Source organism: Phalacrocorax aristotelis, chromosome 1, assembly GCF_949628215.1.
Source record: "Phalacrocorax aristotelis chromosome 1, bGulAri2.1, whole genome shotgun sequence".
Taxonomy (NCBI): Eukaryota; Metazoa; Chordata; class Aves; order Suliformes; family Phalacrocoracidae; genus Phalacrocorax; species Phalacrocorax aristotelis.
In genome coordinates, this window is record NC_134276.1 from 878,200 (window position 1) to 901,590 (window position 23,391).

The 23,391-nt window shown below is 45.4% G+C and overlaps 1 protein-coding gene across 3 annotated transcripts in view; it reads left to right on the forward strand.

Moving 5' to 3' along the window:
• NUP98 (nucleoporin 98 and 96 precursor) overlaps positions 1 to 23,391 on the forward strand; it is a 40,674-nt gene that overhangs the window by 5,059 nt on the left and 12,224 nt on the right. For 2 of the 3 annotated variants that reach the window (XM_075100458.1, XM_075100542.1), the window contains exons 4-21: positions 141 to 320; positions 1,017 to 1,156; positions 2,239 to 2,346; positions 2,980 to 3,163; positions 4,784 to 4,947; positions 5,709 to 5,846; positions 6,444 to 6,582; positions 8,306 to 8,398; positions 8,758 to 8,898; positions 11,390 to 11,523; positions 13,112 to 13,299; positions 14,501 to 14,617; positions 15,665 to 15,969; positions 17,105 to 17,218; positions 17,928 to 18,066; positions 18,352 to 18,529; positions 18,857 to 19,021; positions 23,175 to 23,351. In XM_075100458.1, coding sequence (XP_074956559.1) covers positions 141 to 320; positions 1,017 to 1,156; positions 2,239 to 2,346; positions 2,980 to 3,163; positions 4,784 to 4,947; positions 5,709 to 5,846; positions 6,444 to 6,582; positions 8,306 to 8,398; positions 8,758 to 8,898; positions 11,390 to 11,523; positions 13,112 to 13,299; positions 14,501 to 14,617; positions 15,665 to 15,969; positions 17,105 to 17,218; positions 17,928 to 18,066; positions 18,352 to 18,529; positions 18,857 to 19,021; positions 23,175 to 23,351 — 2,804 coding nt within the window. The remainder of the gene's footprint in view (positions 1 to 140; positions 321 to 1,016; positions 1,157 to 2,238; positions 2,347 to 2,979; positions 3,164 to 4,783; positions 4,948 to 5,708; positions 5,847 to 6,443; positions 6,583 to 8,305; positions 8,399 to 8,757; positions 8,899 to 11,389; positions 11,524 to 13,111; positions 13,300 to 14,500; positions 14,618 to 15,664; positions 15,970 to 17,104; positions 17,219 to 17,927; positions 18,067 to 18,351; positions 18,530 to 18,856; positions 19,022 to 23,174; positions 23,352 to 23,391) is intronic. The other variant, XM_075100633.1, reaches the window with a different exon arrangement.

Below are 23,391 nucleotides of genomic sequence, written 5' to 3' on the forward strand. Positions count from 1 at the left end.
GAGAAAAAGGGAAGGAGATAAAACCCCTGATGAACCATCAACAGAAGCAACAACAAAAAAATAATTAAAAAAAAAAAAACACACAAAAAAACCCCAAGGAACTGATAATTGCTGGTGATTAAGTCTGTTTCTGTCTTCAGGAGGATTATTTGGTTCGACTACATTTAATCAGCCAGCCACCTCCTCCACAAGCACCGGCTTTGGGTTTGGAACGTCAACTGGGACATCAAATAGCCTGTTTGGAACTACCAGCACCGGCGGAGGCCTCTTCTCATCCCAGAATAATGCCTTTGCGCAGAATAAGCCAGCTGGGTTTGGAAGTGAGTAAAACCGCTGCATCTCTCTTGAGCGTTGCTTATATTCTTTGAAGAGCACAGAACACTGGATCTACATGGGGGTCTGCCACAAGCGCGGTTAATGTGGGGTTCTGGTGGGTTTTTTTCTCCCTGAAGGATACAGTGACATTGTTGTGCTCCCCAGTAGCCAAGAGTGAGCCTGATAAGCTGCAAAGTCTGTAGCTGCAATTCTAGCCATGAGTTTTCAAATAAGTTGGTCAGCTGGCATTTTCTGTTCTTAAATATCGTCTGGTGCTGCTGGTTTTTTAGGTTTTTATTCTGCTGCCATAGAGCAGTTATCGTTGGTTTTGCTTCTGGTACTAGAATGCTTGAAATGCCTCTTAAACTCTACTGTAATTCCCTGAAGCAGAAGCAACTGCTTGCAGACCCTTCTGAGAAGAGAAATGAAACCTCACTGATTCCCTTTATACATGTAATTTTCTTAGCATTGTCAGGAAGAACAAAACTGGCTGCTGTGGTTATTTAGGGTGGTGGGTTAGGGGCAGACATCTGCAGCAGGACATTGCATTCGCAGACTAGAGGTTTCCAGCACTGCTGTCATTTTTTTTCCTAGCGGTTTCTTCCATTTCAAAGCTATTTTGTAATTTGAATAAAATATTTGGGTTTAAGTTTTAAAATTCAGGTTTCTTGTAGTACTGATCTTAATATTTTTTTTTTAAGACTTTGGAACCAGTACCAGCAGCGGAGGTCTCTTTGGAACCACTAACACTACTTCCAATCCCTTTGGGAGTACATCTGGCTCTCTTTTTGGCCCAACTAGTTTTACTGCAGCTCCAACTGGCACGACTATTAAGTTTAACGTAAGTTCTGCTTTTCCGTCTTAATCAAGCCTGTTTATTGTAGGAAGTGTTACATTTTGCTGTTACTGTCTTAGCCACTGAGCTGAAATTCAGAAGCAAGTAGTTCATATACAAGTACGCAGTGTTCGAGATGATTTGAAAACATCCCCTTCAGTGGAACTGTTGCAGTGGGAATAGGGGGTGTAATTCATTCCAAAGAACCAGGCTTTTTATTATTAATTTGACAAACTTCCCAAGCACTGTGGAGTAAAGCCCTGTCTAGACTTGCTAGGTTTACAGCTGTGTTAAAGCTGAAGAGGTGAACCAGCTCTTAAAATTAAGCCTCTCGGGAAGGTGGGAAGTGCCACTGAATTGAGGGTGGTCGGTGCTAAACGCTAACAGCAACAAGGGTTAAATGGCTCAAAATGAATGCAGTTCTGCAAGTCAGCGTGGCTTTCCAAACGCAAACTGAAATGTGAAGCCTGACCCCCTGCACCTTCTGGATGAGTTCCCTTTAAGAGAGGGTGGAATAACGTCTTGAAAGTTCTGTGGCAGTTGAAAATGGAGGGTGGCTTGGAAAGCCAGCTATCATGGAAGTGGGGTAACTGACAGCTGCTGGGGAGAGGCATTCTTCCTCCTGAATTTTCGCTCATGCAAATCTCGGCCCTCTTCATCTCTAGGCTGAACAGACTGAGGCTTTCTTTGTTGTTTCTGGATGGAGACAGAACAGTGATGATCAGCTTGAGCAGTCTGAGTGGTGTTGACGTGTACTTTCACAGTGCGATTAAAAAAATGGGGGATAATGAAATCCATGGATAGCTAGAGGATGTGTATCACAGGTTTGGGTAAACTGCTTTGAAAGTGAAACTGAAAAATGCATTGCACTGTGTCGTTTTGAGTGTTGCTTGGTAAATTCCGCTACCGAGCATGCCTCGTCGCTGGGTGAGGCCACAGGTGTACAGATAGCAGTAATACACTGCTCTTTAGGGTATCTAACTCGGGTCCTGTGCTAAATTTAGGTTTTAACAACATCTGCCAAGAGAGTACTAACTGTATTAATGGGAGTCTATCTGGATTTTAAACTTCTTACACTTCTCTTGCAGCCACCAACTGGTACAGATACCATGGTAAAATCTGGAGTTAGCACCAGTATCAACACCAAGCACCAGTGCATCACTGCTATGAAAGAGTATGAAAGCAAATCTCTAGAGGTCAGTCAATGAGTGTTCAGACTCTTGTTTGGCTCTTCACTAGTGTTGGGTTTGTACAGCTTTTTCTGACTGTAATAAGTGTCTTCCGTGCTCATTAATATGAGTACAACCTTCAGTATCTGCATCACTCACGGAAGAGAGGTATCCTCAAGTAAAACACTTAATGCGTCGCGGTATTAATTGTGTCTGCTTTTAAACGCTTAAACTTAAACCTCTGAAGAGCTGAAATTCCATCTCACCATATACCAGAAGGGCGAGAGATCCTGTTGGGAGCAATCCTGCGCTGCTCAGGTAGTGGCAGAATCTCGGACAAAACTTGTTTAGTATAAACAAGTGTTCCTGAGGATTTAACCTGAAGCCTTTCCATTCAAGTTGACTGATTTGACACTGCGAAACAGGTCTTCTACTCAAAAGATCTGAAAAAGTTCTGGGAAGTAAAACTGAAGCCCAAACACGAATCTAAGTTTAGGTCCTGTTTATGGTGTCCTCTTTTAAAATACAGGTGTTATAGCTTTTCTTGATACCTTCATCTTGGCGTAGGCCTGAATGCTGTGTGAGCATGCTAATGACACTGTTCCAGCCTTATCCTGCGTAAAAAGAATGTGTAAAGAGAACTGGATTTTCCTTTATTAGGAACTCCGTTTAGAAGACTACCAGGCAAATAGGAAAGGGCCCTCCAATCCTGTAGGAGCCGGAGCAGCTGCAGGCTTGTTTGGTTCTTCTACTGCTACATCAAGTACAGCCACGGGACTTTTTGGCTCTTCCACTACTAACACGGGCTTTTCATACGGACAGAATAAAACTGCTTTTGGAACCAGTAAGTACTGCCTGTCCGGTGTCATCACTGCGACTGGATGTGCAAATGTTCTGTTAAGCTATTTAAAATTCTGTAATCAAAAAAGATGAGGAGGCACTGATGTGAGCTCAGAATTTTACTAGTCATATCAGCAGCGTTCAATAATCAGGTTCTTTGCCATGGAAATATCCATTTCCTTACTCTTCAGGGTTGGCAAACGTCCTCTGCATCCCCCAAGTTTTTCTGGAAAACAATTGATGAGAGCACCTGGCTTTACGAGAAAGTCAGCTAGTTCATGTGGGCAAGTGGAGCGATTTGAAGTAAAACCGCCAGGATATTGCTGATGCTGGGTAGGGTGACGGCATCAGACAGTTCCTGGTGAGGTCAATATTCTACTTCTGCTAATGAGTGAATGTGAATTCCCTGGCAGTGGACAAGTTAATTTATAGTAGCCGAACTAGATGTTGCCAGGAGCTTCTCCCCACTGTAGAGCAGGGTTAGGATGTGCCACCCTGGTTTCACGCTGTCCATTTTGGCATTCTTGGTCAAAAAGTAAAAGCCAGTATGAAGTAACTAATTCACAGAAATGCTTGCGTGCCTGGTAGTTGCAGGTCAGTCGGGCTAACCGGTTAGTGGACCTTTCTGGATTTAGCATAAAAACAAATAGTGCTGAAAAGTTCAAACACAAGTTCTGTTTTTATTAATTTCTGCTGCAAACCTAAATGTAAGTAGGTACTTGTATTTGTGGAATTGGAGTGGAAACAAAGATCAAAATCCTATGATCTGTAGAAATAGAAGCGATTATCTGCTGTGAGATAGGCTCTGCTGCCTTGGGTTAGGATTGTCTGTCCTTCATGGCAGGCACTGCTGGGCTTATTCTGTGGGCTTGCTTGAGGCCTGTGCGGGTTGAGCTGAGCTGCTGTCCTTGAGAAAGATCAGCACACAGGGGCCATGTTCCTCTGCACCTCGTGAAGGTACGGTTCACTAAAATACAGGGGCCGCCAGCCTGGCAGCCTTGCTGGGCTTCGTGTGTTTCTCGTGCAGTCAGCTTTGAAGCCCCTGGTTCTGCAGGGGTCGCAAGGGCAGTTGTGAGAAGGAGCAAAAGCTCTTGCCTATGCAGATACCGTTTTTACCACATCACATGTAAACAGCCCTTTTCTTTTTGGGGAGAAAAAGGGAGCAGGTGTTTGAAACTCGGGTAGAAGTTTCTGCAGTGGTGGTTGTGTGGGTTGTAGAACAGAACCGGTGGGCAGGGTGCTCGCTGGCTGCCTGCCCACCTCTTGCCCAGTGAGCTCGTTCCAGGCGCTCGTGGTATGGTTCTTACACTGGAGAACAAATACACCATCTTAAAGCTGGTATCTCTGTGGTCAGATCTGTCTGTGGGGTATTCCTGAGTGTTCTGTCTGCTGGTGTTCTTGGGTGTTACGCTCACGCTGACTTGAGGACAAGGAGAACCTGGTGAAATATGTAATATGAACTACTTCCATCCAAACGCAGATGCCGTGCTATATGGATGACACTGGTTGATTTGCTGTTCCATTGAACTGAAGCCTATTTCTCTCCCTCTGTGTTAGTGTGGAAATGTAGTGGGGTTGGATAAATACTTGAGGGGTTTTTAACCAATGTGCTCATATGTCGTAGGTATGACTGGCTTTGGGACAGGAACCACAGGGGGTCTTTTTGGTCAGCCGTCTCAAACCACAAGTCTGTTTAACAAACCATTTGGTCAAGCCACGACAACGCAGAACACCGGCTTTTCTCTTGGCAATACCAGCACTCTCGGGCAGCCGAACACGAACACAATGGTAAGATGAATTGTCTGAACCCTTAAAGATTTAAGTTGTGGTATAGCTACTCCAGCCAGACAGAGGAGGCTGCGATATAGTGCTTCTGATCTTCCTCAAATTGTAGTATAGCTTCATAAACGTAGGATGCACAGCTTTGAACGCTGCTGTATGAGACGGCATCTTCCTGCCAGTCAAAATTTTTCACTCATGATAACTGGACAGCAATCCAGCTTTTACAAAGAACTTTTCCCATTCCCATTAAGCAGTGTGCTCTATCAATTCAGGTATTTCTGATTGTGTTCAAACAGATACTGTAATCCCGTTACCAACGTCCTGTGGGAATTCATTCACAGTTCTTTACTTTCTGGTGGCCAACGAGCAGAGTTCAGAGGCTTTTCTGATAGAAGGATGCTACATAGCTGTAACCTGTTGCGCAGCTAGGGGCTTTGGCTCCAAATATACTGTATTCTTTCTGAATATATTGTGACTTCTCCCAGCAGACACTGAAATGTTTCTTTTCCTTCTCCTTCACTCAAAGTGATGAGGAAGTTCTGATACCCTTTTAAGCTTGAAGTGTAAATCCTTTTTTTTTAAACTTCCTTTTTATGTCTAATTTCTTGAAGAATAACTAAAGCTCTGAAATGCTTTTCACCCATCATCTTCCCCCAGGAAAAGGGGTGATTTAGCATCGTTTAATTAACTGACTCTGGTTCTGTTACCATCAGTGCTAGACTTGGAAAAGCCTTGCAGCGTTATCTTAACCTAGTTCCCGTTCGTAGGGTCTCTTCGGGGTAACCCAGCCCTCGCAGCCCGGAGGCCTTTTTGGAACAGCTGCCAACACAAATGCTGGTACTGGATTTGGAACTGGAACTGGTCTCTTTGGACAAACTAACACGGGATTTGGTGTTGGCGGTTCGGTATGTCTGTGCCTTAATAATAAAAAAAATAAAAATAATAAAATAAAAAGACAATAACCCAAACGGCTTAGAGTCCTGTTCCTGGGTGGTGACCTCCATGAAAGTAGTGTTGTCTTGAGAGTTAAGATGCCTGAGATGCAAAAACAGTGTGTTTTGTGTAAACCAAAGGATACTGTATAAATGTGTGTAACAGAGCTAGTGTTGCAGAGGTACATTCTTTAACAAACGATGTGTTGAGTGAGAAAAGACAGCAAGAGGGCCTTAAAGTCTCACTGCCTATGTATTGCTAGGGGTGCCTCAGCGTACTGTTGAAAACACAGGCGTCTAAATTGTGAGGGTGACTTAACTGCAGTTAACCTGATTCTTGATATTGATTCGTTTTGGTGTTAATGGAGAGAAAAAACTTGTTTCCAGATGGTGCTTGCTGTGCGCTAGTGCATGTGGCTTGCAAATAACGTGTCGCTGTTGGGAACCTGGGTTGTGTGGTCGAAGTAGGGCTTGGCGTTACTTCTGCTTTCTGGCCTGCAGCGAAACACTGATGCAGCTCTTTCCGTATCAGCCTGTCAGGTTTCCAAATTCATGTTTTCTTCCTTTCAGACCCTGTTTGGTAACAAGCCTGCTGGATTTGGAACCACCACGACCAGTGCTCCCTCGTTTGGTACAACCACTGGCGGCGGGCTCTTTGGTAACAAACCAACCCTGACTTTAGGAACCAATACAAACACTTCCAATTTTGGTACATATAAAAAAAGTGGGATTTCAATCACTTAAAACTATACTGCATATACCACACACCTGGCTGCTGAATCTCGCATGCTAAATGATTGAGTGTTAAAATTCTCAGGTAAGCCATGCTTCTGATGCGTGTTGCTGCAGGGCAACATCTTGGCTGCTGTTGTGTACCTTTCCTCTCGGTGGTACTCCCTGTCTCAGGAAGGTAGATAGTTAAGGATCTAACTATCTTAAGTATCTAACTTGAGACAGTTAAGCACTCTTTAATGAGTGCTTAAGAGAAGGTGTAACCTGTAGTTGCAAAGTCTTGAAATCAAAGGATTCGTACAACTTAGAGGTTTAAGAGATTGTAAATCCACTGTGGTTGCAAAGGAGTACTGAGGGAAATACAGTCAAAACAGTGATATCTGTAGCTTGGTAGCAGGGGTAAGGAAATCTTGTCCTGGAGTGAGGGTGGAATGAAACAGTTCCAGTTTAACTGCTACTGTTTAACTGTCTTTCATGGTGTGAAGGATCAAAGTCCTGAAGAACTGGGTCTTCTGTTAATGCTGGTCTCTGATATTAATGCTAGAGAATTGGTGTTGAGCAAGCCTGTGATCAAGCAGGAGAAACATGTGGTGATGGTTCGAGTAAATGGCAGGCTTGCTTCATGGGACTCATGTCGAAGTCTGTTTCGGTTCCGTTTCTTGACTCTCAGAGCAACAAAACTGCGTTCCTGAAAGTGAGCAAGAGCAGGTTTCGATCCTGACATCTCTTATTATTATTGTTTTAATATCAGCAATGAAGTCTAAAATGCAGCTAGCCTGCCCTACCAGCCTGCCAGAACAAGACAGAGGGAGGAAATTGCCAAGGCCTCAGACTGCCGGGGCAGCACCTTGACAAGCACAGTTTCGTTGTGGTGACCAGCCTTGGGCAGACTGTTGTCACAGTATTTGTGAAAGTTGCTTCCAGGTCCCTTGTTCTGCTTTCTCCAGCATCTTCATAGCCGCATTAGTTTGTGTGTTGACACTGTTTAGTGGTGAGAAATACTGGTTGTGTATGTGTTTTTAATTTCCCTGCATTACTTGCAGTGGTACAGTTTATAGGAAAAATGGAGTTTGGTTCTAAGGTGTTTCTGAGGTTGGTCCTGACTGTAGTTTTGTAGCTCAGTTCTGTCTTTGCAAACTAACGAACCTTAGGAGGGTTTCACAATCCTCTGTTTAAGAACTAACCTGTCTAATGTTAGGTCTGGGTTGTACTTAGTTACAGTCAGAGACGTGTCTTTGAACTGTGTGCTTGTACGAGTCTGGGTTGTTGCCTGCTTTGTCAGTAAGAATCAGAGAAGTGCGTGTGTGGTATAAACAGTATAAAATGGGATTTGTTCCCTCCAGGCAGTTGAAAAAACTTAATATGTTTTATTCTGTTGCCAGATACAGCATCATCATGTCCATTGTGGCTTTCAGTAAAACTTCAAAGTTTATAAAAGATTGAAAAGCTCAAGAAGGCAAAACAGGATTTTTCTGTACTGGTGTTTTCGGTATTATGTTCATAACTCAAATACGTTTTTTGCCATTGGAGTCCCTTCTTGCTGCTTGTCAGTTTAACTTGCGTTGTTGGAAACGGTCTGTGAAATCTGACTTTTACTGTGGTAGGGCTGTCTTTGAGCCAGTGATGCTTATTTGTTTAAATATCCGCTTTTAATTTCATATCAGTGTTAGGTTGACGAGCTATTGCTTCTGTTCTTCAAGGTTTTGGTGCCAACACTGCTGGAAATAGTTTGTTTGGAAATAAGCCTGCAACTGGGACTCTGGGAACTGGGCTTGGAACAGGATTTGGAACAGGTAAACAGTTTACAAGGTTATCTCATGTCAGCGTAAGCATAGTCCCCAAACATGGCCAGTAAAGCCATGAATCTCAGTCTCAGATCAGAACCAAGTGTAGCTTGCTAACACGGTGCTAAGTAACCTGTGGGAAACTATGGGCAGCATTGCTTACAGTGGTGGATAATGGCTCAGAAAACTGGTGGCGTCCTCTGTGTTCGAAGCCTCTGGTCTGATCAATGAGTCTTGAGTGTCTGGAGCATCAACGGCCAATGTTGAATGTTTCTTGCAATTTAATAAATAATCGATTCTTTGGGATAAATTGGCGCGTAACTTTGTCACAGTCTTGTAGTAAACAGCAGTCACTTCTCCTGCCACAGCTCTTGGAGCAGGACAGACTTCTCTGTTTGGAAACACCCAGCCTAAACTTGGTGGAACACTAGGAACAGGAGCGTTTGGAGCACCAGGATTCAATACATCGACAGCTACTCTGGGCTTTGGGGCCCCTCAGCCTGCTGTAGGTGAGTGTACATTAACCCAAGCTTAATTGCTGCTTCCCGCCTTGTTTCAGATGTGCCTAAACCTAGGAGTACATCCCACCCAAATGCTTCGGAGGGAAGAAATGTTTGAGCACCTAATAGAGGCCACTTCTGTTCCTGGTAGCGGTGGAGACTGTGTTAATGATATTTTTTGGTGCTAATTATGGATATATGTATTTTAAAGTAATTCAGGTACTTACTAATAATTGCAGTTATTTCAGAGCTTTGTCTTCAAGATCACTAACATATTTCCCATCCCTGAATTTGGGGCAGCAACAGTAGGAGCTTACAAAAAAACTGAGGGAAATGTAGAGTTAGGTTCTTCAGTAACCTCAAGTAGGAGAGCTAGAGGGACTTAATTAGCAGGTATGGGGTGCTACCTTCAGGCACTTGCATGCCACTTTGTAAGTCAAAATGTCTATGGCTTCCAGCAGTGTTCACCCTCTATGGCAGATTTGAGCACTTGAAACAAATGGCGTACATACCTGAGGCTATGATTTCAGGAAAATTATTTTAAACTTGGTGTGGGGGGACAATGACACACATGGCACACCCCGCTTTGTGGGAAGACAGGCCTAAGAAAGGTGGTTGGTATTGAGGGATCATCTCCAAGCTCTGGAGGCATCCATCCCCACGTGCAGGAAGCCAGGCAAAATGGTGGAAGGCCTGTGTAGATGAATGAGGAGCTCCTGGCAAGGCTCAAATGCGGAAGGGAAGTGTACAGGAGGTGGAAGCAGGGACAGGCAGGCTGGGAAGAACATGGAGTCGTTATCTGAGTGTGCGGGATGGGTTTAGGAAAAGCACAGCCCAACCAGAACTGAATCTGGCCAGGGATGTCAAAGGCAACAATAAGTGTTTAGGTGACAAAGGGAAGAGCAGGGGTGGCTGATTCACCTGAGGGTCATGCTGCCAGCCAGGTGGACGTGGGAGGGTGGCAGGAGCCTCACGAAGAGTTGCAAAGCCTTGCCCCTGGGGAGGAACAAGCCAACCTTGCTGGAAAGCAGCCTGGCAGAGGGGGCTGGGGCAGCCTGGCGAGCACCAGGTTCACCATAAGCCAACAGTGCCCTTGAGGCAAAGGCGGCCAGTGGAGTCCTGGGCTGCTCTGGGAGGTGATCCTTACCCTCTGCTCAGCGCTGGTGAGGCTCCACCCAGAGTGCTGGGTCTGGTGCTGGGCTCTCCAGTATGAGACATGTGGACATACTGGGGAGAGTCCAGTGAAGGGCCACAAAGATGCTGGAGCATGTACTATGAGGAAAGCCTGAGAGAGCTGGGCTGCTCAGTCTGGAGCGGGGAGGGCTCGGGCATCTCGTCCACCTACATCAACACCTGCAGGGAGGGTGCCGGGTGGCCGGAGCCAGGCTTTTCCCAGTGGTGCCCAGTGCCAGGAGCAGAGCCCCATGGCACACGCTGCAGCACAGGAGGGTCCCTCTGAACATTGGGAAACATGTTTTTGCTATGAGGTTGACAAAGCACTGGCACAGGTGGCCCTGCTGGAGCAGGGAAAAAGGTGACCTTCAGAGGTGCCTCCAACTGCACTGTTCTGTGACCCTGTGAGCACCCCCCAAAGTCGCTTCATGTACTAGTTACGACAGGCAGAATGTAGTTGAGGGGAGCTGTGTGCTCATCATGATGAAATACTCTCAGTGCGTTGCAGTCAGATTTTACATATTTGTCTTGCTTCCATCATAGTTCTGTATTTCTTATGCTTGGTGTACCTTACCCTTGATGTAACCCTACAGATGATCCAAGTATTCTCTTTTGTAGGCAACGCCTGCAGCAGAGCAGCATGGAAGGGTTTCACTGGTAAACGTCCGCTCAGTTAAACCAGCTTTTGATCTGGGAAGAACCAGTTGTCTCAAACTCCCCTTTTAACATCCTTGCAGACTTTGTCTGACAGCAGGCTGTTGTTTCTGAGTGGTTTTGTTCTTGGGAAATCACAGATTCAGTTTGGTTTTCTTGAAATTAGAATTAAGCTGCTTTAGGTTGCTCAAAATGCTTGATAGTGTCAACACTTAAATATTTTAATGGGAGTTACAATTAGATGCTAGAATATGGAGAGACGAAATTAAGATTCCATTGTTGCAGAGAGGATTCTAGACCTTTCAGCTTGATGGCTGTAGCAAGAATATCAAAACTTCGCATCACAGATTTTTTCCTTCCTTAGAAGATGCTTCAGAAGTCAAATATATTAGTTAAAGGTTTTGGCTGGCCAGGCTCATTCTGCTGATGCGTAGCTCTCCATGCCCTTGGCTTTTCACGGTGTGGTTGCAAATTCTAATGAAGGAATAGAATCTGATTTCTTCCTTCAGACTGCTGCAGCAATGGTGACTGAAGAGGCAGGGAAAGAAATGCTGAAGCTTGTTTGGAAATTTGAATGCCTATGAGGAGATCCTCTGAGCAGAAGGATGTCTCTCCTACCTACGTTGGTTCTATTAGTAAAACTGTTAAATGCTAAATAACTGTTTTTTTATAGCACTGACAGACCCAAATGCATCGGCTGCCCAGCAAGCAGTCCTTCAGCAGCATCTCAATAGCTTGACTTATTCACCCTTTGGAGATTCTCCGCTCTTCAGAAACCCCATGTCAGACCCCAAGAAGAAAGAAGAGGTAAGTGCTTGTAAACATTAAACTCGCTTTCTGGGTAAGATTTGAAATTACTTCAATTTGTGAAGATAGTTAGCACCAAACACTTAAGTATGCAGTGAGCAGCAAAGTTAGTTGCCATCTGTATACTCATGCTGGTGCAGTGGCTTTTTATGCTCTCCAGGATGCAAACTGCTTATACTGTGGCTTTGTTTACTGCTTTTGAAGGCATCGGAGCCTTGGCTTTGGAGGTCTTGTTAAGCTCGCTGCTGCTAGTTGAAAACAAAGATGGGTAATTGTCTATGCTTGGTGTATTTTTAGTGTTTACCTTGAGTTTTGCTTGTGACAGTCTTTGCCCTGTTGATTTGTTTAAAAAAACCAAAACAAATACTTTTCCAACTTTGTGTTAAGGGATGTTATAAAAGCTGCTGACCCCAGCAAATTCCAGGTGCTGGGGATTCCTCCAGCGCAGTACGCCCAGAGACCCCAGGGGTCTCCTCCCAGGCTGATGGATGTGGCTGTTGCTTTCCCATTTGCAGGCACAGTCCGTTGTGGGGCTGAGCACGTGTCCCAGGTGCACATGTGCAGGGTGCACCAGCACAGCTGGCTAGCTGGCTGCACAGCTGCAGCGAAGGCACGGCCCTCAGCAGGGTTCAGCAGTCCTGCCAGGACTCCCATAAAACCTAAGCTTATACAGCAAAGTCCCCTTCCTTCTCTTTGGCGAGTAGGGGTTGAAGTACCCCGGTGAAGGCATGCATACTCACACTCTCTAGACTCCCCTTCGCATTTGTGGATCCCTGCAGCATTAGTGTGGCCCCTCTGTCTATCCGATAGCCATGCCCAGGTCTTGAGCCCTCTTCCCTGCTCCGCAGAGCAGGGTAGTACTGCTTGATGCTTGCTGCAAAAAGATGCACACACTGACATGCTCATTTCATGGACCCCTCAATATCAGCCCAAGCCCTCTGCCTCTCCAACATCCCGGCCTCCTACTTGCAGGCTAGTCCAGCCTGACGCTTGCCAGTGAGTTACCCATGCACACCCACACACACGTGAGGTTTGGGGATGATGCAGGCGCTTCTCCTGTCCACCGCTGCCAGCAGCTGTCACCCAGGCACCGGGGCCAGCGAGCTCTGGTCTTGTTCCAGTGGACAGCGCTGAGACTTTCATTCACCTTGGTGCCCCTGCAGTAGCTATGCTTGGGGGACATGCTGGTCCCATCCCAGGGGCTGGAGCAGAGGCTCTCTTGCCTGCTCCAGGCACCGGGGCTTCCCCTGGCACCACAGGGTGCCCACACCCCGGTCTGACTGCAGTAGCTGTCCCCAGATTCACTCAGCCTGGGCTGGAGCTCCTGTTGTCCCTCCCCGAAGCTATGCCTGTAGTTTCTTAGTGGCCCATTAGTGAGTGACTGGAGACTTCTGGTCTTAGCGTTGTTTCTGTTACCTGTCGTCAGCCACCTCTGTATCTCTGGTTTTGTTTATTACTTCCCCCTTTACTTACGACTTTGCTCAAGGTCCTTGAGCAGGCAGCCTTAACGGCAGCAGGCACTCTCACTGTCCACAGACCCTTACAGCAAGTGGTATGAAAATTCCAGTTCTACATCTTTTTGTTTCAGAGGCTGAAACCAACTAACCCAGCAGCTCAGAAGGCCTTAACAACACCCACCCACTACAAACTGACTCCGCGTCCCGCGACCAGAGTGCGACCAAAGGCTTTGCAGTCGGCTGGCTCTGCTAAATCTCATCTCTTTGACGGTCTTGACGATGACGAGCCATCCCTATCCAATGGTGCATTCATGCCAAAGTTAGTTGGGTTTTTTTTGTGTGTGTGTGTTGGAGGGAGGAGGTGGTGCAAGAATCTTCTGATCAGATTCGGTAAACCTGTATAGTGTCCTAAATTTCATGACTGTTTTGTGACCTGGTTCAAATATGGATTGTAATAACAAATTTTCTGTAAGACTTGAATAGAACTGATTTCTGTGGAGGAGGGAAAAATGAAAAATGTTCAGCTTAAACTGTTAAGGCCAGATAAGCCTTAACATGAGGTCATCCCATGACTGGAGCAAAGCTCCTATAAAGTCCGCAACGTTACAAGGAAAGCTTGTGCAGTGTAATACTTCCCGCTTCAGAAATGCAAGTGTCTTTAGGTTTGCTAATGCAGTCGGTGTGAAGACAGCTTTCTGACATTTTCATAGCTTGGCACTGGTTCTGTTTCAGATACACAGATGTTTCTGTGAGAAATTAATAATGGTGCTGTGGATCCACCCTACTGAGCTTTTGAGCTCAGTCTTGAAGAGCATCAGTGGCAAATTGAAAGGGGGTTTGGGAAGCTTTGGAGTTTAGTTAACAACTAACAAAAAACTTTGGAGAAAGATGCATTGGTCGTTGAAAGTCCCCCTAAGCACAGGGTTTTTAAAAGTGTCGTAATTTTTGTGAACTTGGTTTGTCTAATTTAACCTGAACCACCTGTTCACTTTCCAGGGAGAGAGCAGAGTATAGAATTACTCAGTGTCTTATTGAAAAATGCCAAATTAACAAAAGATCAGAACAAAGGGGGGCTTAGACCTCTATGAGTGTAATTGGCATAGATGCTCAGAGATATTCAGGTTGCAGGCAGTGAACCCTAGCCTGGCCATTGATCTGCTCCTGAAGGGACCCTGTAGTGAAGAACCACCTGCATCTGTGGGCCAGACTTTCTGTGCTTCCGCTGGGAAAGCTCAGTTTTGTAAAACAGAGAATACTGTGGTTTACTGAACTCGGGTTTTGAAGCTCTCAATGACTTGTGATTTTTACACTCGCTCACAAACCAAAGCCTTGAATGGAATTGCTAAAGGAGTTTTAGTATCTCAGCTACCGCAGTCTTGTTACAGAAGACATGTCCTGAGCGTGGGAACAGGTCTTGTACAGCTCGTTCCTGGTCCCTGGAACACAGGAATTAAGCATGAAACATATATTTATGCAGTGGATATATGCAAATCTCTCTTTGGTGGTTCTTTTTTTTTCAGGAAGAGCATCAAAAAGCTGGTTTTGAAGAATCTCAACAGTAGCAATCTGTTCTCACCTGTCAATCGTGAAAACGAAGACCTGGCTTCTCCATCAGAGTACCCAGAGAATGGAGATCGGTATGTTGATTAGTCATGCAGGTGTTAATGCTTACGAGAAATGCAAACTGGTTATGCCTGTCTCTAAGTTATTATTAATAAAACAGGTAGTTATTTTGGGGGATGTTGTCTTAGCCGCTTGTTGCAGCAAGTTGGCCTGTTGTGAGATTCATTTCCTCTTAAACTAACCACTTGTTCTTCCTGTGTGGTCACATACCAATTAATTCCACCCAAAATCGGGAGTTCAGAGAGGAATGACTTATTTTCTGGAATGTCTCTCTTCATTCCTGTAGTGGGATACTAGGCCATTTTTTGAGGGAGGTGATAAACCTGACCCGGAGGTGAGAAGAACTTTTCCTTCTGCTTAGTCCTCCTCAGTAATGTGGGAGTTGCAAGGAAGCTCCACTGACCCAAATCCCTCACAATAAAAATGTATTTTCTACATATTAAAACGAGGAATCTCTAAGACCCTCTCTTCCCTCCCACAAAAGCCTGAATACCTGCTTCCTCTAAAATTCTGTGACCGTATTTCAGATGAACCCTTTTTTTCATCAGAGGCTGGAAAAATTCCTGACCAGCTCAACTTTTTGATTTTATTTAAAGCTACTAGAAGTAAGAACTGATTATGGGAGCGTGAAAACTTGTTTCTGATCACCTTAGTCCTGACCTAGGCAGTTCGGAATGGGGCAGAGGCTTTAACTTGACTGTCATTTCTCATCCTTCTGCCATGTGTATCTGCAGAGAGCCTGAATCTCATCTTTGGTGTTGGAAGGCTGCTATGGCACCCCGCCTTGCAAGCCTCCTCACGGGGCATGTGCTTTGGTCCCACAACCATTGTGGTACCCCTCTCGTGGTCTTATCGCTCTTTCTTGTAGTGGGAGCCGCAGAGGAGGTGCAGAATGGCAGAGGTTGTCTAACAAGGGCAGAGTGATGGGGAATAATGGCTTCCCTCAGTCTGCTGACTCGGTGGTTCTGTTTCCTTTTTTTTATATAAAAGACACCAGAATTTTAATGTTGATACAAATCCTTTAGAACTAAATAATTCAACTTTATTCTTCATTTCTTCAGATTTTTTTTGTCGGTACCTCCTGATGAAAACCACAGACAAGATGGTGAGAGAGATGAGGAGGAGGATCATCATGAAGTGACTAGGTTTTACACTAACCCCATTGCCAAGCCCATCCCACAGACCCCAGAGAACACTGCGCACAAACACCAGAACAGTGTGGATGACACCATTGTGGCTCTGAATATGCGGGTGGCCTTGCGGAATGGTCTGGAAGGGAGCAGTGAAGATGCCTCGTTTCATGACGATTCCCTCCAGGATGAGCGCGAAGAGGAGCCTGAAACCGTGCATCATCTGCATCCTGCAGGTTAGACCGTGCGTGGGGGCAGTAGGTGTGTCGCTCCTGACAGCGCTTCACGCACGCTTCCCTAAAGCGCTCTTCCGCTGTTTTAGACCCTCAGCTTTTTCTCTTTTCCCTCTTCTCTTCAGAATACAGATCTTGCTTTTCAGTCTCTTATCTAATGCAGAAATTATTTCTGCTGAGGCAATGAGCAATTAAATTTCATCACCCAGTTTTATATTGGAGTGAGGCGGCGAGATGCCTGAGAGGGAGGAGGAGGACCCAATCTGTAATTGTTCTGCAGTAACAGACTGAGTTGACTGTCGTTCAGGAGCAAGATCTTAGAGTTAAAATTCTAATGCTGGGCAGTTACCAACAAGCAGACTGCATTGTAGGGTTGGCCAGGAAAGGAACGGGCCGTCGAACGTGGCTCTGTCTCTGTGGACCCATCGTGCGCGTGTTTTCAGTAAACCCTGAGACCAGCATTGAGAGTAGTAAAACTGGAAAACAGAGAAGTGAAAATACTATTTAAGTCTTGAGTGCCTTTCCCTTAACTAAGACTTGGTAGCTGGTGAAGAGATGGGGGGGTGTGTTAGGGTTTTTTTTAAACTCATGAGTGATCTGGAGAGGTAAAGAGGGAAAGATCCAATCAATGTGGCATCTAATGAAACTAGCAGGTGATGAATTCAAAAGAAATGTCTTCAGAAGCCCCAGTGATGAGAAGTTGTAGATGGAAAAAGCTTTTGTGTATTTTTAAAGATCACTAGACAAAATAATAAACGAAAAAGCAATGGAGACTGTTAAATGTAAAAGATGCTGCATCTTGGTCAGCAGGTGCCTGAGCCCCCCAGGTATTAAAGCTGGGAGAGTGTTTCTGTCAAGTGTTGCTGTAGGTGTTGCCATTCTTCCTTTTACCTACACATCTACTGATCTGACAGGTGGCTAGGCTGGAAGAATATGGCGTAGCAGTTGTCTTAAATGTGCTATGAAGGCTGTGGAAATAAGGCATTTTGATTTCTCTGGACGCTTTTGTTGCGCTGATTCTCAGTTCGTTTGGGAAGTTCAGTTGTCCAGGCTTGCAAAAGAAATGGAATGAAACTCTGGGAATGCTGAAGTTGGGAGCTTGCTGTCAACCCAGTTCTCAGCGAGTTTTCTGTTGCAGGAATTGTTCTAACAAGAGCTGGCTATTACACCATCCCATCCATGGAGGAGCTCGCGAGATTTACCAATGACAGAAATGAATGTATCGTGACAGACTTCACCATAGGCCGCAAAGGTAAGCCTGCACAGCTATTCTAGTTCCTTGAAGTTGAACCAGTCATTTTAAACAGTGGAACCTGAACCTGAGTTCCATGCCCTCGGTAGGAGCACTCAGTAGGAGCAAGAACAGTGCCCTTGCATCTGAACAACCTGCATCAATGGCGTGTAATCTTTCAGACTGGTAGCACAAGCAACCTGTGTTACGGGGTGACTTGCGAAGCTTGAGAAGGAAAAGAACAAAAGCGCCTGTAGCTTTTAAGACACCGTCCTTGAACGGAAAGGTTGTAAAATCCAGGCTTGCTGGAGCATTGATGTAACGCTGATCATTGTTGCTGCCTACGCTGGTGGTGACTGAGCTCTAGTGAAGAGCCTTCAGCCCAGACTGTATTCTTTACTGCTTTCATTTAAAAAAGAAAAAAATCGTATAGTGTATACTGGTTTTTAGAACACTTAATCTAAATATGCCGTAAGGGCACGCTTAGTATTGGTGTTGGCAATATGAATAGCCAAGTGATGGCAAAAAGCTTTCTGTGCAGAAGAACTGGCTACAAAAAGTTAGGAACACATCGCCAGCATTTTCACATGGGGAAGGAGGAGTCACGTTGGTCTGGCAGTAGGAGAGAGCCAGCTGGTATGGTGGGGAAAGGGGCGGTGCCGCAGGAACGTAGGCTCCCCGGTGTGTGATTCTTCATGGACAAATTGTGATGTTTTGGTTGGTTTCACAGGTTATGGATCAATTTACTTTGAAGGAGAAGTAAACCTAACCAACTTAAATCTGGATGACATCGTACATATCCGTAGAAAAGAAGTTATTGTCTACCCTGATGATGAAAGAAAGCCACCCATTGGTGAAGGTTTAAATAGGTAATTTTAAAATATGTACTCTGTGGGAGCAGGGGCTTGTAGGGATCGGTTTTATATTGACAACGTTCTGTGTTTACCAGCAGCTACCAAGAACTCGAAGTCTGAGGGGTGCAATCAGATTGCAGCATTATGCAGTTACTAGATACCTACAAGTTTCTGAACCAGAAATAGGGTTTAAAAGCTGGTTTGGGCTCACACGTTCTATTCTTGGCTCCTCTGTGTGTACTGTAGTAGCTTTGCCTCAGAACCTTGTAGGTCTCTTACACGTGTGTCTGTCTTTAACAGACGAGCTGAAGTTACCTTAGATGGAGTCTGGCCTACAGACAAAACATCTCGTTGCCTGATAAAAAGCCCTGAACGACTGGCAGAGATGAATTACGAAGGTAGACTGGAGTCTGTATCCCGGAAGCAGGGCGCTCGATTCAAGGAATACCGCCCAGAGACTGGATCCTGGGTGTTCAAGGTAACATTTTTGTTCTAGTTGTGAAGTGACTTACAAGAATATTAAAAGTAGCCTGACTCTAGAATCTCCTTAGAACTTATCATTCAAAACCTTTTCCAAACTTCTGTAAACAGTCCTTCAGCTGTAGCGCAAACTGTCCTGCCCAAACCGACCACAACTCTGTGAACGGCCGAAGGCCTGCATGCAGCAGGTGGTCTGGGTCTGTACGAAAGCTGAACTGCTGTGTAAGGCAGACAGTTCTGCCAGCTCATCGTTCAGGCCTTCTGGAAATAGGTGCCTGAAATGTTCCTTCCAAGGGGTGATATGGTTACCATTCTCATTACACAGGTGGCACACTTTTCCAAGTACGGCTTGCAAGATTCAGATGAGGAAGAGGAAGAGCATCCTTCAAAAGTGGACACAAAGAAGTTAAAAACTACTCCTGTGCCACCCCCAGGGCATCTGCCACCTCAGCAAATGACCCTAAATGGCAAGCCGACGCCTCCAGCTCAGGTAGAAGGAGGACAGTGACTAAAAGGGAATTCATACAATGAAATTTGAAGAATAGCTGGTGCCGAGGGAGGGGTTGTTGAAGTAACAAGTAGCCTGGAAACTGAAGAGCAAAACCTTACACAAACTTGCACAAACTCAGTAGCTCTTCTGACCTCTTGCTGAGTGTTTGCATGTTCTTTCTTGTGAAGATACTTGATGTTTCATACTGAGGATGTGTGGGGTGGGAAGGCTTTAAACCCTTGTTTCCTATTTAAATTCTGGTCTAGATTGAGTTTGGCGTATTTGCACCACTTATGGAAGACAACTTGTTTTTGTGAATATTGAATATATGCTATATAATTATAATGCCTCGTGCTGCCTGCCTTGAGAATGAACTTGTGCATTATTTTGACTTGACCATCATTTAGTATGCAAGACTGTATGCTTTATATTTTAAGAATGTGCTCTATTTTTATTAAAAATTAATTTTTTAAGGCTGGTTATATGCTGGATTTTTAACTGTATTTGGGTTGGATGTGACTGCTTCTAAAGCTTTGTAAAACATCCTCTGTGGTATGCCTGTCTTAAATAGGGAAGGTAGCATTTTATCCAGTTCCTTGGTAAACCCTTGTGGTCTAACATTAACTTAATTTTTTAAAAAATCCTTTTATGTGGGTTTAAAGGCAAGCGTAATTGCAGCTGATACACTTGCATTTTCCAAATGTGATTAGTATGGATATTGTGAAGCTAAATTAGGAGCTGCTCCATTGTGGGTGAAAAACCAGCCTATTTGGAATGCATCCTGCCATTGGTGGGGTAGAATATACTCTTTGTGCCAGGTGTTAATGGTAAATGTTCGTGAGCTACCTGTAGCTTCTTGAAGTAACTCGTTAAACAGAAAGCAAGTGCAGAGAGCAGATTTTGTTTTTTCTTCCCCCAAAACTAGGTTCTCGGTTGCCTCCTCGTGTAAGTAAGGCTTCAGCAGTTCGGGTGTGCAGGAAGGCTGAGCAGAGGGTAGTTGGCAGCTGGACAGGAGCTGCTGGGAGGCTTTTGTTGCCGTGCAGTAGCAGCCTTTCTGTTTTACCCTTAGCAGTGTGAGACCGCAGTGAAAGGCGGCCTCCAGGCTTGCAGCTCGCTGAGGCATGGATCACGTGCCACGGCACTGCACGTGGCCACTGTTCGTGGTGTGTCGTCGTGGGGAGGCAGAGGAGGAGGGCTTTATTTCTGTACCTCTGAAGGTGAAAAACAGCTTAAGAGGCAGTACTGTCAAATAGGTCGAACACCTTTTTTCTTTGAGGTTTTGGTTTTTTCTCTTGTACTGGGTCTAGCCCTTTTGAACCATGAGACATCCTAGCAGCATTTCTCTTGATTGGCCGCTGGCTTTGGGTAACTTAGAGCCCCTTCTGGACAAGGGTCTGTTCATCATGTCAGGAGATACAACAAATCACACTTACAATTGCTTGTGCAAAAGAACAATTTATTTACTGTTGTGGTAGGAAAACATTAATTCAAGTGGGAATTGCTTTTAATAGACTGTGGTCTAGTTGTAATGTCTGTAGAAGTGCATGAGCCATTCCGTCTGTGCTGCTTTAGGTCTCCACGCAGGTTAGAGGAGCCCAGAACGTAAGGTCTGGTGGCAGCAGTTCCCCAAGGTGCCTTCCAGCACAGCCGGCGCTGGTGCGTTTCAGGATCGCAGCGGTCGGAGTCCTGATCGCCGTGCAAACAGAAAGCCTGTAAGAGCGCAGTCTGCTCCTTGAGCAGAACGTAATATTGCAGTGGCAGATTAGGTGAGCTGCCACCTCTTCTGTGGATCCTGGCTTTGGCGGATCCGAGTAGCGTACAGCTGCTGCTTTAGCGCTCCTCCTGGCTCAGTGGCTAATAAAACCTGCTAGTTCATCCTGCTCTTGGTCAGTTCCTTAAGTATTTGCTGTTCGAGACGAACACATGGCTGTCTTAACAGACTTGCCTGCGTGTGCCACCCTTCAGTTACCCTTCTTGCTTCTTGTTCAGGTTAGCAGGGACTGGAGCTGAGCTTTTAAGCAGTCAAAAATATTGGGAATATGTGTGACTTATTTGAATATATGAGACAGGTCTGAATGTACTTAGCAGAAACTTGTCTGGGTTAATTAACCTCCTTGACTTTTGCATACCTTTAACTAAGGTTTTCATTTCTGAAAATAGAAAGAGCATCTAGCTTTGTTTCCCAAACCTCTGAGAAACAACATAGCATGGCTTAAAAACTTGCCAAACTCCTGGTGTGTAAAGTGTCCAAAAATAGTATTCTTTGGTCTGTAGGAAGCATTTAGGATCTAGACTGGGTTTTTTTCTTCCCTCACTAACATGAATATTAATGAATTTATTAAAGTTTCAAGGTCCACAGGAAAGAGTTACACGGGGACCTGGCTGCATTAAAGCACAATGAAGGGAGCAGTGAAACTTTTGTGTGTTTGTAACCATATTTTGACTTGTAAATCTCCTCCACGTACTGTGGCATACTCGGATACCGCCAGCTAAGGCTCTTCCCATGTCAGCTGTTAAGTTCTATCCTTACAGCCCCCCTGGTCTAATTTTATCTGCCTCATTTGATAACCTTCATCACATTTCTTGGCTGATTCTAATGAGCTAAGAAGCAACCATTTGAATATGCTCTTGGATTCCTTAGAATGATTTCCAGTGTGCTATCTGCCCTGGTTTCCTTGCTCATATATATGCATTGCTGCAGAGCATTGCTTCAGCCGTCCGCACGTCGCTGCTGCCGGAACCAAGTGAGCCGTAAGCACGACTCTTTCACAGCATGCTCAGATGTAAGCAACAGGAGTGGTTAGACTGGAGCAAAACCAGTGTGCGGGAGCCCAGGTTTGGGTTAGAGCCCCTCAGGGACCGGAGGGTCATCTGGTTAGAACCTGAAGGCCAGTGAGCTACTGCGGCACAGGCCAGCTGCTCCTGGGCCAGGCGCTTCAGTGGGCTTGGCCTGTTCCTGTGCAATACCAGCAGCGAATGGCGTTCTCCAGGGGCTCTTGTCCTGTCAAACAGCTCCTGGCTGCAGGGTGACACGCAGTTGAATGGCTTGCGGTGCTCTGTCACGCTCTGCCGTTCAGTGCCGGCTCGGGGGCTCGCTGCCTCACCACAGTGGGCGAGCTGGGCAGAGCTAGAGGCGACGGCAGCAGAGTTAATTTCTCATATCTGCTTGTTGTTTCTCCTGACTGAACATTCTCTGGCTCTGCCTGGAGCGTGAGTCCAAGTTGTCTTAAGCGATTGAAGGTGTGTAGAGGTCACCTCAGGCTCATCGCAAAGGCGATGCCTTGTGATCGCCATCAGAAAAATCATAACATTAATTCTTCCTCCTACCTTGGACTAGCAGTAGAGATGAGCCATTTAGCTGCAGATTGAAGAGAGCTACTGTATTTAACTTCCTAACTGCCAATGTGCTAGTGATAGAATATAACTGGAAAAAAACCCCAGCTTTCAAGTCCAATGACAGTTGTGTCCTCATTTAAAATAAATAAAAAATAATTTTACACATGCATGTGCGCGCACACACCCTGCGATGCAGTCCTGTATGATTCTGGAAGGGGCTGATGTCCACTTAAAACTTCTATTAAGTTCTTTAGAATATAGACTCAGTGTTTTTAGTTTGTACTACATCTTAGCTGGGGAAATGAAGCAGGTATTAGTGACTCATCTGCTAATGAGCCACCCGTGGTACCACGCATTAACACTGGTGAACCACTACTTTTTGAACTGGTTGCTCAGTTGTTTTAAATGTCCCAGGCTGAACTTAGGCACAGGAAACTTTCCTTTGTGTGATAGCATTTTGAGGGAGAAGGGGAGGAAGGCAGGATGCAGAAAACTGTCTTCCTTTTTGTTGGTCACGTGAAAAATGGAAGGCCGAAGAATAGTTGCTTAAATGGAATGGCAGAACTTGGTAAACTTCAGGAGGGCATCACTAAACCGTGACTTCTCCTTCACTTTAACTTGCGCTGTAACGTTACAACTCTGAAGAAATCAGGAATAGGTTGTGTGTATTCATCTCTAAACTTAATGTGGAGCCTTGACACGAGCAAGGGAGTACTCCGCTTCATTTGCAGGTGATTGTTGAAACTATTAAATACTCTTTCTGGGCAAACTGTTGCAATCTGTAGCTGTCTGACGTGGCCTCTGCATGTGTCCGCAGACCCCAGAAGTGGAGCAGCTGGGCAGGGTTGTGGAACTGGACAGCGATATGGCAGACATCACCCAGGAGCCTCCTCAGGAGTCCGTTGTAGAAGATAACATGGTAGAAGAGCAGGAGGCAGTGCCTGCTTCGACTCACATCGTGTCAACCCTGGGTATTAACCCCCATGTCTTGCAGGTGGGTGTCTTGCCATTTCCCCTCTCTGAAAGAGAGGGCT